The sequence below is a fragment of the Cryptomeria japonica genome, chromosome 3, assembly GCF_030272615.1.
Source record: "Cryptomeria japonica chromosome 3, Sugi_1.0, whole genome shotgun sequence".
Lineage (NCBI taxonomy): Eukaryota > Viridiplantae > Streptophyta > Pinopsida > Cupressales > Cupressaceae > Cryptomeria > Cryptomeria japonica.
This window is the reverse complement of record NC_081407.1, coordinates 234,722,881-234,738,242: the sequence shown is the minus strand read 5'-3', so window position 1 is coordinate 234,738,242 and position 15,362 is coordinate 234,722,881. Positions and strand designations below refer to the sequence as shown.

Below are 15,362 nucleotides of genomic sequence, written 5' to 3'. Positions count from 1 at the left end.
TACATAAAATCCTTTGCCTAGTGATGAAAGAGTGTCTTGGCCTTTTACCTTTGTGAAAACTAAAAAGATATGCATTTACATTTTATTTAGCATGAACTTGAACCTCAAGCACCCCAAAAATAATTGTAAAGATTGTAGATTGCAAGTACATATTGTTAAGTTTTAGGTTAGTTTTTTAATTTACAAGGTGCTTTCCTTTCTAATTCGAAGAGCGCTTTGACAACACATTTGTTCCATTTTGTGTCACATTAAAAGGTACAAATTAAAACACTTAAAAACTCAACTTCAATCAGAAATCTTGGATAAAATGGTGAAGTAATTAATGAACATAGAAAAGGATAGGAAGTTTTCCATATTAGTCATATTGAGAGAATCGTCATATTATGCAGTTGTCTTGTAATTGCAAGTTTGCCGAGCATAATTAGTATGAAGGTTACATTAAGAAGAGTTGGTGTGAGGAAGAGAGAGAGAGAGAGTTGTGCATGCTATATAAACCTCCATTTAATATAAGTGTCATTTTTAGTTCCTCATATTGTTTAAATTTTTTATGATGTCACCATGCTTATGAGGCAATGGTATGGTGGTAAAAGCATGTTTCTCCTCCATAAGGATGATCTACGGTTAATGAGGGACATATAATGTAATATCTAAGTAGTTACATACTTTCTGCAGAAATGAAAATCTCTAAAAACTGGAAAAGTAGGTGATATGCATTCTGATAACTAAGTGATTGCATATAATCTAGACTGCAATATTAACTTAAGTGGTTGAGAATGTTTAACATACTAGTCTTCTTAGCTTAACCATAAAATTGCCTCTATCTTAATTTTTTTGTTGAAGTAATTTGAGATACACTTATGCTGCTGTAAACAAGTTGTTATTTTTAAAGATTATTCATTAAATTCTTTTCAAGTATATATTCAAGTTACTACAATGAAAATAAATTGACATTGTGAATTATCTATTTAGACATCTGTGGATGTCAATATAATTTCTTTAGTTTTTACCTTTGGTTAATGAGGGACATGTAATGTAATATTTAAGTAGTTACTTTCTGCAGAAATAAAAATCTCTAAAAAATGGAAAAGGAGGTGATATGTATGCTGATACTAAGTGATTTTCATATATTCTAGACTGCAATATTAAGTGGTTGAGAATTTTTATCATACTAGTCTTCTTAACCTAACCAGAAAATCTCCTTGATCTTAAATTTTTTGTTAAAACTTTAGATACACTTATGCTGCTGTAAACAAATTTTTATCATTAAAGAATATTTATTAAATTCTTTTCAAATATATATTCAAGTACAGATATTTGTTGTTTGATCATAGGACTATACTGTTGAGCTCAATATGTTTTGTTATTGTACTTATGCACATACTAACTCATGCATATATTGAAAAATAGAAAGCAAATTCTATAGAGCACTTTTGCTTCAGTACTCATGTATCAGTGCTTATAATTTTTGTTTTGGTTAGGCAGGCTTTTGCTTGTATTGAAAATCATTATTTCAAGAACAAGGCTTTCTTTCCAACAGATTCGTTCCTACTTGACAATGTGGACAAAATTAGACATATTCCAACCATAATTGTACAGGTGAGTCTTCTAGCTTGTGATATTACAGGGTTTTAGCATAGGATTGAACATTCTATATTTTTTGGAAGCTAGAAATAAGAATATTATAAATGCATTTGTTTTATTTTGGGGAAGGACATCACATGTAGTAAGTATAGATTGTAAATATGCCAATTAGGACCTTAGCTATTTTATATAGAACTAAGTCAAATATGGCTTTAAAAGTTTTTAGTAAATAGTTAAATAAAGAGAAATGCAACTCAATCAATCTCATTTTAATGTTTATAAAATTAGTATTTCAGATTTCTTTTTTGCAAGTGCATGCACAATTCTTGTTGAAACAGAAACGCAACTTCCCTCATGTTGTAAGAAGCAATAACCAGATATGGATGTCTCAATTATAAAGGATTAACACCCAAAGGGATATCATAGATCAAACTTTCCATAGATAAAGGTTCCATATTGTGGTGCTATAAACTATAAACCTTGCACAGGATTGAACTTTTATCTTTATTGAGAAGCAAAACTCCTCTTAGAAACACCACCCTTTGTCTACTTTAGATGCCTTGGCATTTGGCTTCTCTTAATTGTTTTTTATTAGATAAGCAGGGAGAGGGCCCTGATCCCTTACAAAATGAGAAACAGCAAAGCAGAGACAGCAACCACACACACCCAAATCAGTGAGGGGCCCCAACACTAAGACCCACCAGATCACCAAAGAAGGATCCGGCCAAAAGAAATCATTTAAACAGACCGAACAAAATAACCAGCAACAGCAATAAGCCCAGTAAACAAAGTACTAACAACAGATAACAATTTACTAGCTACCATATCAACAGTCTTCTTAACAGAACTAATAGTCCAAAAGCATTCTCGTCTTCCTCCAACACTTGCATATCCTGGTTATCCTCAAGCTGACCCCACTTCATTTGAAATAATTTTATTTATATTGCGGGATTGGTTCTTTTCTCCAATGGCTCCAGATTTGATTCTTAAGACCTTCATTTGCAATATAGTTAGCGACCTGGTTTCCTTCTCGTAATATATGCTGAACTTTGAATTGTGAAAACTCCTTAAGAATTTTCAGACTTTCTCTCATTAGGGATCTGATCTCCCATGGGCCTATAATTTATTCTTTTAAGATGTCAACTATCAACTTTGAATCTCCTTCAACAATAATCCTGTTAAAACCCAAATCTTTAGCAAGCTTAATACCCTTTCAAGCAGCCGTGGCTTCAGCAAAGTTTTAGGTTTTATTCCTAAGTACATAGCAGTGCATTCAATAAGTCTCCCTTTATGGTCTCTGAGAAAAGCATCCGCACCAGCTTGTCCAAGGTTACCCTTGGAGCACCCGTCAAAATTACATTTTATCCAATCTTGTTCAGGGGGTCTCCATTGAGTTTTTATTATGTTTAATTTCTTGTTCCAGTTAATATTAGTCATATTTTGAGTAAGACCCCAAATTTGTTTAAGTCTAATTTCCTCCAAAGTAGGCATATCTTTGAAGGGCCCAAAGGAGACAGCATTAAGATTTTCAGTTATTTGATGCTTAATGGTCATGAAGACCTCTTTGCTGGGCTTAGATGTCTCTTTGAGAATTCTGTTGCTGCGCTCCTTCCAAAGACCCCAAGTGATCATAGGAGGAATCGGTTTCCATAGTTCTCTTATTACAGCATATTTGAATGGGCAAAGTTTCCAAGAATCAATGAATTGCAGGAGGGAAGCAGGGAAGACCCAATCAACCAAGATGAAAGGCATAACCTGAGACCAAACCTCAAGGGCAAAGGGGCAAAGTAGGAACAAGTGATCGATACTTTCACTTTCTTTGTAACATAGAGAACACCTGTTAATAAATTGAAACCCTTTTTGTTCAAGTTTCCACCGTGAGAACTTTGTTGTGAGCTGCATCCCACCAAAAAGTATTGATCTTGGAAATAAGATTAGGAATCCAAACCTCCTTCTAATCAAACTAGGATAGACAATTGGGAGCCGAAGCTAACAGGAGACAGGTTGATCTAATAGAGAAATCACCAGATGGGGTAGGCCTCAAAACCAAATCATCTTGCATGTTCTGATCAAACAGGGGCGTAGATAAGATATCCCTGATCCTATTGTCTCACTCAGGCTGCCATCTACTAAAAATATGTCTATTGGTAACAAGCTTGCCTTTAATGTTAATCCAAGAAGGAGAATCCCTGTCCCAAGCAATATAATCTTTGACTTTCTCTCCAATCATTCTAATACAACAATTCTTGAGGCCTTCCACATTGTCCAAAGATGAAAGAGGCTTATCTCCTCTCCAAACCTCATTCCAAAATAGGGTGTCTTTGCCATTACCAACAATCTTGCGCACACCTCTTCTTAACAAATCTCTGCATTTCAATAAGTTGTTCCAAATGATTGAACCATTGGGAAGGCCATCTCTATAAATGAAAGCAAGAGGGTTATCCCCGTTTAGATACTTGTCCTTTAAGATGGCCATCTAGTCCTTTGATCCTTTAAGAAACTACCATCCCAACTTAGAGAGGAGTGCTTTGTTAAAAAAATTTAGTCTTCTTATACCAAGCCCACCTTTATTTTTTGGGAGGCAGACCTTCTCCCAACTAACAAGAGAGAGCTTAGCCTTGTCCTCGGTGCCTGTCCAAAGGAATTTCCTTTGGATTTTCTCAATTTGATCAGACACTATCACAGGAATTTTGAACAAGGAAAGATAATAAATAGGAATGTTTTGGAGAGAAGCTTTCCATAGCTGAATTTTACCTCCATGACTCAACATTTTATCCTTCCATCCAGCAAGCTTTTTGTGAAACCTTTCAATTATACCATTCTAGAAAGTATTACTGAGAGATTTAAGGATTAACGGTGGACCAAGATAGGCAATAGGAAGAATATCCATTTGACAACCTATGATATCCATAACTTTTTGAACTAAGTTGGCTTCAGCGTTGAAGAAGTATAATTTACTTTTAGTGTAGTTTATAAACTGACCTGAGGCTGCAGCATAGTCATTTAGGATCCTCTTCCAGATTAGATTCAATGATGGAGGTAGCCCCCCAAAAAATAGTGTCGTCCACAAATTGCTGATGAGTTTCAACAAGTAAGGAGGAAGCAGCCTTAACACCTTTGACGAGCCCACGATCACATAGCCTTCTGTAATTTCTACCCAACACTTCCGCCACAAGAATGAATAGGTAGGGGGACAAGGGATTGCCTCTGTCTTAAGCCTCTACCACAAGAAAAATTTAGGGGAGCCATTCACTAAAACTGAACGACAAGGAGAAGTGAAGCAGGCCTCCAAAATTCTCAAAAATTTGCCTTTAAATCCAAACTTTTTAAGGATCCTAGTCATAAAAGGCCTTGAAACTTTGTGATTGGCCTTGGAGATATCCACTTTAAAGACGATACCTGGTTTTTTGTTGTGATGCATAGAATGTATCAATTCATGAGTGGTAAACATTGCATCCATTATGTGCCTTCTCTGAACAAACCCCTTTTGGTTTTGAGAAACAAGCTTCTCCAATATTAGTTTGAGTCTGAAAACCACTAGCTTGGATAAAATTTTATAAATGGAATTACAAAGGCTGATTGGGCTAAATTCCTGCATTGTTGAGGCATCATCTTTTTTAGGGATTAAAGCGATGAAAGTGGCATTTATCTGATTAAGGATTCTGCCTGATCTGAAGAAATCTTTAGCCATTTTTAAAATGTCTTCCGCCACAATGTCCCAGTGATCCTGGAAAAAGGCTGAAGGAAAACCATCAGGTCTTGGGTCCTTAAAGGCCCCAAATGAGAACACTGCCTCTTTAACTTCTTCCATAGTGACAGGATTGAGCATCTCTTTCAAATCATCTTCAGAGATTAAGCTAGGTATCACCTCCAAGACCTTGTCCATTTTAACTCTATCCACATTTATTTGTTGATGGATTTGAGCAAAGAAGGAAACGGCCTCAACTGCAATTTCCTCTTCCTTTGAAAGAACAATACCATCTTCTCTTATGAGTTTCCTTATTCTATTTCTTGATCTATGTTTCATAGTGGATTGGTGGAAGAATTTAGTGTTTTTGTCTCCCTCCTTAAGCCATTGTATCTTGGACTTTTGTTTCCAGAAGACCTCTTCTTCTTTGGAGATTTTGAACCATTGAGCTTTTATCTCTCTTTCCTTGGTGTAGATGTTGTGATCCATCTGTCCCATCTCCATTTGAGATTGGATATCCTTCAGCTCAAGAGCTAGAGACTTTTTCTTTTGGAAAATGTTTCCAAAAGAGAATTTATTCCGTCCTTTGACCATATGTTTAACTTTTTTAAGTTTTGGGGAGACAATAAACATAGGTGAGCCATTAATGGGAACACTCCACCAGTCAGCAATCAACTCTTTTAAAATCAGTTTCCAAAAGAGAATTTATTCCATCCTTTGACCATATGTTTAACTTTTTTAAGTTTTGGGGAGACAATAAACATAGGTGAGCCATTAATGGGAACATTCCACCAATCAGCAATCAACTTTTTAAAATCAGGATGCAACGACCACATAATTTCATATCTAAAAGGGAAAGGACCTGTCTTTATATTATGTTCCCAATTAAGAAGAACAACATTGTGATCCAAACCATTATTGGGAAGAGCATTAAGAAATAGTTGAGGGAGGATATTCCAATTACTAGTAATTAGAAAGCTATCAAGTTTAATCTGTATCAAATTATCCCCTTGTCTTCTATTGCTCCAAGTAAAACTTAGCACCTTTTAGATTGATATCTATCAACCCAGTAGCAGAAAAGAACTCAGCAAGATCCAATTTACTATCTGAATAGTCCTCCTGGCCACCTTTCTTTGCTGAGGGGAATAGTGGAGAATTAAAATCCCCACCAACCAACCAGTAACCCATACTATTATTTTTTATTATGTCAGGTAAGTCTTTCCACAATGCAGCCCTACCACATCTAGTATTTGGAGCATAAACATTAATCAAATTTCAATTAATAATTAAGTTAATATTTTCCAAGTGGACCACAATACTATTTTTGTTTCTCATCATGAGAGTCCCCTTAATTTTCATAGGGTTCCAAAGGATGGCTAGTCCTCCAGAGGCCCCATCCGCATCAAAGGCCACAAAATGGGCAGAATTCCAAATATTTTTTATTATTTTCTCAAAAGTTACGACTGTTATCTTAGTTTCTTGAATAATTAAGAATGTCAATTCTATTCTCAATAATGCAACATTTTAACAAGTGTTGTTTAGTGGGGCTATTCAGCCTGTAATGTCCCCTTCACATTAGACTTCAGTATTTGACAGGATTGGCCTATTATCAGACCCTCGTAGGCCAAGAGGAGTGTTTCGGGGGTCATGCTGTGGCAATTTGAAGCTTCACATCTCATTATCTATTGACATTTTGATGATTTAAGAGATAACACGTATCAGGAGACGTGTCGGATTAATTACAAGAGTACATTATAATGTTTTAATAAAATAATATAAATTGTACCTAACCTTATCTTCTAGAAGGTGTTTGTGACGTGACAAGTAATCTATAAATAGAAGAAAGGGAAGACACATTGGGCATCAGTTGTTTGGTTGTTATCTCTTGTGAGTGTGAAGACACTAGTTGTCCGCAGAAGATCTTAGGGAACGATACCTCCCTATTGGTCAAGCATAACTGAGGAGGTGAAAGATCCTCTAAGGGGTTGCTAAAGGAGTTAGGAGTACTTCAGCTTCTCAATTTGTGCCTAAAGAGTTTTCATATCAGACCTCATGTGCTTCAGAATTCAGAATTTTCAGATTAGATGAAGATTGATATTGGAGGCATATTTTGGAACCAGGAGGATAGCGATATTCTTATTTGAAGATTCAGAAATTGATTGGAGGCAGATTGTGGGTTATTGGCTTACTGTTGACAGAGGTTGCAGACCTCATGGTACCCTTATTTTCACCCATATCTCGCCATATTTACATCAATTCCATATTCCAATGGTTGCAGATTGAAAGTATGATCAAGGCAATGATTATAGGTGTATTGGTTGGTGTGAAGAGTGCCAGAATTAATTACTAGGAAAGGTCGAACTATCTCAGGTCCACCCCCCCTTGGACCCCTCGATTTTATGCATTAACACTCCAAAACACGAGGATCATTGGAGAAGGTTAGGCGCTGTCACAAGGAAGGAAATCAGTCAGGTTTGAGGCATCATTGGAGACATTCATCAATAGCAAACAGTAGCAGATCTGAAGCATAATCTTCAGCAGACATGGTGATTGCTTAATGTGGCATATTTCGCTGTCAAAGGGCCTAATTGTCCACCGGTATAGCTTCCTATTTCATTGCAGATTGTACAGGTTCATTATTCCCCTTCTATGCTGCATTTTTTAGGTTAAAATGTAATTTCAGTCCATGTCCTCAGACTAGATCTGAATATGTGTGTGTTTCAGAATAATGTCCAATTGTAGTCAGCTCATGCAATGAAGCATTGGTTTCATGAATAATCAGTTTGAAGGTTATTTACCTATTATCATTGTTAATAGATGGTGCACCAACTGTTTGTAATAATGTATACCTGCTGTTCCATTGATTCATGATCTCATTAACTCTCATATGTTTATACATCTGAAAGTTAGTATTAATCAGTCATTCCTTAGCAGTCACATTGTGATTAGAACATCCCTCTTATTGTTAAACACAAGCATCTTTTGATGTCCCTTGAAGTTTAAAGTGTTTGATCAGCTGTATGCCAAGTGTTTGACGAAATACCATAAGGGTGAAAACTGAAATTTTAAATCAGAATTGGAGGGGGTTCTTACACAGCCCTCTTAGGTTCCAAAAAATAATTTTCATTATTAAAAACAGAAGTACCTGAAGCAGCAAACTCAAGGGCAGCACCATTATTTCTTCTTGTTCTTGACCCCAAACACATTGTCAAGGGTTTTCTGTGAAATATCCTTTCTTCCGTTTAACAAAACTTATGCCATACAATTTGCTCCAAAATTATGGCTTGATCGCCTACTGTGATGATTGACCCAAACTTGCTACATATCTGTAACTATTGCTTTTTGGCGTCAAGCCCTTCACTCAAGCCACAAACCCAATTGCAAAAGGTGCGATATGAATTTGCAGGTCCTATGATGAATCTGGACTATGTACTGAACCTTGTTGATGCCAGCCGCCAATCAGAAACCTTCAGATTATGTACTGATCCTTGTTGATGCTAGCTGCCAATCAGAAACCTTCAAATTATGTACTGAACCTTGCTGATGCCAGCTGCCAATCAGAAACCTTTAGATTACTTCAAAATGTAAATGTATTGTAATTTCCAATTTAATGGACAAGTTATATGCAGGATGGTGTATTTTAAATTTGATATTATGCCTATGACACTAATATTGCTATCTTTCTTTTACTGCAGGTAAGGAGGATGAACATGTATCGATTCCAATGTCATCTCCTTTGATTGGAATGATGTATAAATAGTAGGGTGGCCATGATCAAGTGGCACCTTGATCGGACATGTCTTTTAGACATGTCCGACCAAGATGTCACTTGGTCGTGACCCCTACTAACAACAACCAATCCATAACTAATCGGTGCTTCAAACATACCCGATAATGAATCAGTATCCTTAATGATAACAGCGCTTATAACATGCCCGATAATGAATCGGTATCATTGCTGATGATAATAGTGCTTAATCATATCCGACGGTATCATATGTTTAATGATAATAGTGCTTAAACATATCCGATCATGAATCAGTGTCATTTGTTAATTGTTACAGATATAAAACATACCCGATTATGAATTGGTATCAAAGCATATGGATTAATATAACATAAACAATAACAATAGTTGTTAGCATTATATGCTATCGGGTTAATACCCCGATAGCATATTAATGCCGATATGAATCGACATTAATATGCTATCGGGTTAATAGCCCGATAGCATTTTAGATTGACGCTTAACATAGTTAAGCAGGTCGTCAATCTAATCCAATATCAATATCATAATTGTGACCAATGTTATAGTCTGATAAACATAAAGCATGAATGAGTAAACAGAATATAGGAGATTACTGAGTTAGGAGAGTCTTATCTTGTAGAAGCTACTAATGCATTAACACTCCCTCTTAGCTTTTGGAAGATAAGGTAACCTACATCACATTTCTTTTTCAAAATGTCAGTCTCCAAGAATATATATCATCTATACATATAATATGAAGTTCCATCAGAACATAGGATACAAACATAAAACATTACTCTAAGTATGTGACATAGGGTACCACCCAACTATGTGATATAATAGATTCATCATTTTATTATGACAAGATATCACCTAAACACGTGATATCAGTATTGCCTAAACACGCAATACTGAGGATGGTTAAATTCGCATCTTATCCATGTTGTGATATGTGCACAAACATTTCATTCAAATGTTTTATCACAACAACATCATGGCACATCCATGACATACCAGAGATCCAACATGATAACTAGTTTGAGAATCATAAGATCGTCACCTTATGATGTCTACATACAAGTGTTCATAATTTGAGAGATCGTCACCTCTTAGATATGAACACAGGGGGTAAAACCCAGAATGTCTCAACATGACAAAAGAAGTTTAAATTTTCAACATCTTATTTACAAAGCAGATTATCTTTCTATCATACCTAAACCCTTTCTGAAGTGATCAACCTTCACTCTGGAAAGTGGTTTGGTCAGAATATCTGCAGTCTGATCTCCTGTACTAACATATTCTAATATGATCACATTTTTGTCTACCATGTCTCGTACATAATGGTATGGGATCTCAATATGTTTGCATCTATCATGGAACACTGGATTCACTGAAAGTTTTATGCAACTTTGATTGTCGCAATGGATGATAGTAGGTTTCATCAGATTGCCAAACAATCCCACAAGCAACTTTCTAAGCCACACTGCTTCTCGGGCAGCCATGGAGGCTGCAATGTATTCCCCTCGGTGGAACTTTGCGCTACAGAAGACTGCTTTCTGCTGATCCAGGATATCATGGCTGATCCCAAACTGAAGTAGCACCCAGAGGTGCTTTTCCGATCAGTCACACTTCCAACCCAATCTGAATCTGAGAATCCGTGTAGATTAAGATCAATTTTCTTATACTTGAGACCAAGGTTTAAGGTGCCTTGTAAATATCTCATAATGTGTTTTACTACTACCAGGTGTATCTCCTTTGGCTCACACATAAACTGACTCAAGGCATTCACTGCATAGCAGATATCTGGTCTTATATTTACCAAATACATAAGAGACCCAATCATTTGCCTGTATAGAGTGGGGTCAGTAGAAGGTGATTCTGCTGCTGCTTCTTTAAGTTTATGAAGATTGGTTTCCATTGGAGCGGTCATAGGTCTGCAGTTGAGCATTCCAAATCTCTTCAGGATGTCTAATGTATACTTGCCTTGGTTTAGAACAATGTTGTCAGGATTCTGCCATACTTCCAACCCTAGGAAATAATGAAGGAATCCCAAGTCCTTCATATCAAATTCTTTGGATAGCTCTTTCTTGCATTGATCTATAAGGTGATCTTCTCCAAGCCCTGGGAGCCTGTTTGAGCCCATATAGAGCTTTCTTGAGTCTGCACACATGAGATTCTGCATGATGGATCTCAAACCCTTCAGGTTGCTTTAGGTATACTTCTTCAGATGTCTCTCCATTAAGAAAAGTTGTCTTTACATCCATTTGATGTACCTTCCATCCCTTTGTTGCTGCAATAGCTAGTACAGCCCTTACTGAGGTATATCTGGCTACAGTAGCAAATGTTTCTTCATAGTCTATCCTTTCCTTTTGAGAAAAACCTCTGGCTACAAATCTTGCCTTATATTTTTCAATGCTGCCATCTGCTGCATGTTTGATCTTGAAGAGCCATTTAGAAGAAACAACAAACTTCTTAGTTGGCCTAGGAACAATTTCCCATACATCATTTTTCATTATGGATTGATACTCTTCAGACATAGCATCCTTCCATACTTGATGTTCAAGGGCATCTGTTACATTGCCAGGTTCATTTTTAGAGAGGTCATTCATAAGAGCAACATAGCTAGTAAATTTATTAGGTCTTTTGCTTTCTCTGAAGGTTCCAGAAGGAGCAGCAAACCTCTGAGCTTCTTCTACTGTTTTGGTGGCCCATAGTGGACTTTTCTTGAGATTTCTAGGTGTGTTTTCATTTTCATTTTCAGTTTCATCTAGATTCTCCCTCTGAAACTCAGGGGCAGGATTTTCATCTAAGTTAGAGGTAGGTACATAGATTTCAAGTTCTATGAAATTCTGAACTCTTTTGAAAGCCAAGTCTTCTTCAAATACTACATCCCTACTTAGTTCAATATTTCTTTGACCAGGTACATAGATTTTGTAGACTTTGGAGGTTTCACTATATCCTACAAGCAATCCTCTCTTTCCAGAAGGTTCTAGTTTTAGTCTCTTTTCTTTAGGTATATGGATATAGACAGGACATCCATATATCCTAAGGTGGCTAATATCAGGCTTAATCTTAGTGAATACTTCCTCAGGAGTTTTGTCCTCAAGATGGGAGTGAGGGCACCTGTTCTGTATATATACAACAGTGCTGAAGCTTCGGCCCAGAGATTAGTGTTAAGGTTTTGATCTAGGATCATGGCTTTGGCAGCTTCAACTATAGTCCTATTTTTCCTTTCCATTACCCCATTTTGTTGGGGGTTATAAGGTATAGTAAGCTCCCTCTTAATCCCATTATCTCTACAAAATTCTTTAAATAAATCTGATGTGTATTCTCCCCCATTGTCGGTTCTTAGGGTTTTAACTTTGATTCCTGAGTGGTTTTCAGTTAGTGATTTAAATTCTTTAAACCTAAAGAGGATCTCTTCTGATTCTTTACTTTTCAGAAAGTAGATCCAAGTCTTCCTAGAGTAGTCATCAACAAATATTACATAATACAAGAATCCCCCTAGAGAGGATACAGACATAGGTCCGCATACATCAGAATGAACTAATTCTAGAATTTTGCTAGTTTTCCTAGTACTATTTTGGAATGCACCTTTGGTATTCTTACCTAGGGCACATCCTTTGCATGCCCCTGAATGATCTTGCTTTAATTTGGGTAGACCTGTGAAAAGTTTTCCATTGAAGATAAAGCCCTAAAATTCAGATGGCCTAATCTTCTATGCCAAACTTCATTTGCATTAGTGGCTTCATGGATTAGGGCTAGATTGGTTTCCGTGCACAGCTCATACAAATAGCCCTGTCTCTGTCCAATGGTCTTTACCTTCTTGATGGAGGAGTTCCTCAGGCCAATACTTTGTTGTCCATGAATGTCACTCTGTATCCTTTATCTTCCAATGCCGATATAGAAACTAGATTTCTTTTGATGCCGGGGACATATAGTACTCCTTCAAGCCGTAAGGTTATGCCTGTCTTCAATTTGATGGTGCAGGTTCCTACTCCTCTGACTGGATATGTGGAGTCATCTCCAATGGTTACGTCCTCATCACTCTCCTCTGTCATGGAATCAAGTACTTCTCGAAACTCAGTGATGTGCCTGGATGAACCACTGTCAATCACCCATGAGTTGATTTTGTTAAAAGCTTGACTTGTGAGTGCTGAGTAGAATACGTATTTCCCAGAGTCATCTTCCCCTTTAGTCTTCCCCGCTTTGACAAATGTAGCATGTTTCTTGGTTCTTTCCGGGCATTTTGCAACAAAGTGTCCGAACTGATCATATCTGTAACATTGAATGTGAGATAAGTCCTTCTTTGAAGTGTTCTTGCCTTGACGACCTTTTCTCTTTCTAAACTGCCTTTTCTTGTTTTGCTTGGTGGAGTTGGTGTTTAGAACTTGCAGGTCTTCATCTATATTCTTGTGTTTCATTCCCATTTTGTTCAATCTTGATTCCTCTTGGAGATAGTCATCCCTTAATCTTTCAAATTTGGGATATTTGGACCTTGTACTGATGCCTTGGATGAATGTGCTCCATCCACTAGGCAATCCATCTAAAGCAATGAGTGTTAGCTCTTTGCTTTGGATCTCGTAGTCCAGAGTTGCAAGTTCATCTTTTAGAACTGATATCCGCATAAAGTAGGCGTTGATTGTCTCCCCTTTGTTCATGGTGATATGATTTATTTCTCGTTTTAGTGCTAGAGTTCGACTTGCATTTGATATCTCAAATGTGCTTTCAAGAGCTTTGAACATTTTATAGGCTATTTGATGTTTTCTTATGATGGGCATTATGTTGTTTCTCACCCCATCAACTATTATTTTTATTGCCTTTTCATTTCCCTCAATCCATGCTGTTTTGTCGGGTTCATTTTCGGGTTGATCATTTTTAGTTTGACCAAACGGATCCACTTTGTTCTCCTTTAAGATCATTTGAATTCTAAATTTCCAAGCTGAAAAATCATCGCCACCTCTGAGTCTGTCTTCGAATCTGATAGCACTGGCCATTTGAAGAAATGTGATGTAGTATATAACCTTGTTCTTAAATTTGTTTCACGAAATTAAATAGCCTCAAGTTCGATCAACTTGGCTTTGATACCATGTAAATGTATTGTAATTTCCAATTTAATGGACAAGTTATATGCAGGATGGTGTATTTTAAATTTGATATTATGCCTATGACACTAATATTGCTATCTTTCTTTTACTGCAGGTAAGGAGGATGAACATGTATCAATTTCAATGTCATCTCCTTTGATTGGAATGATGTATAAATAGAAGGGTGGCCACGATCAAGTGGCACCTTGATCGGACATGTCTTTTAGACATGTCCAACCAAGATGTCACTTGATCGTGACCCCTACTAACAACAACCAATCCATAATTAATCGGTGCTTCAAACATACCCGATGATGAATCTGTATCATTGCTGATGATAATAGTGCTTAATCATATCCAATCGGTATCATATGTTTAATGATAATAGTGCTTAAACATATCTGATCATGAATCGATGTCATTTGTTAACTGTTACAGATATAAAACATACCCGATTATGAATCAGTATCAAAGCATATGGATTAATATAACATAAACAATAACAATAGTTGTTAGCATTATATGCTATCGGGTTAATACCCCGATAGCATATTAATGCCGATATGAATCGACATTAATATGCTATCGGGTTAATAGCCCGATAGCCTTTTAGATTGATGCTTAACATAGTTAAGCAGGTCGTCAATCTAATCCAATATCAATATCATAATTGTGACCAATGTTATAGTCTGATAAACATAAAGCATGAATGAGTAAACAGAATATAGGAGATTACTGAGTTAGGAGAGTCTTATCTTGCAGAGGCTACTAATGCATTAACACAAAACCTAGACTTTTGATGCCTCTAATCGGCAGAAAAATCACCTTCCAACAGCAGCGATAGGTGAGATAGTCATCTTTAGTGTTGGAGATAGCATTGGGAAAGACTTCTGGGTTTTCGTCCAGAAGAAAAGACTTCACAAGGGTTGCGTTCTCAGAAGAGAGAGCCTTGAAATCGATTTGCAGAGCAAAATATAATATTAACATAGGAATAATGAATCCCAAATCCACGATATCCCTCTATATATAATTCTTCATCCTAGAAAAAGCATTGACCTTGAGGTAATTCTCTTTAATGAAGCGACTTAGGAATTAAGAATGAAATATGGCCTTCATAACAAGTTAATTGTCCACCAAGTGTAATGTGCCTAGGGATAATAAAGTTGCATCTTGAAATGTTCCCCACTTAAGTTATAACGATGAGTTATATTATTTAATCTCCAATCATTAGCTTTTTGGGCTACAAATTAAATTAATC

At 36.6% G+C, this 15,362-nt stretch overlaps 1 protein-coding gene across 2 annotated transcripts in view; it reads left to right on the top strand.

The window, feature by feature from the left end:
* The window catches only part of LOC131074404 (proline iminopeptidase), a 226,346-nt gene that overhangs the window by 190,125 nt on the left and 20,859 nt on the right, over positions 1 to 15,362 (top strand). For both annotated transcript variants that reach the window (XM_058011031.2, XM_058011030.2), the window contains exon 9: positions 1,483 to 1,596. In XM_058011031.2, coding sequence (XP_057867014.2) covers positions 1,483 to 1,596 — 114 coding nt within the window. The remainder of the gene's footprint in view (positions 1 to 1,482; positions 1,597 to 15,362) is intronic.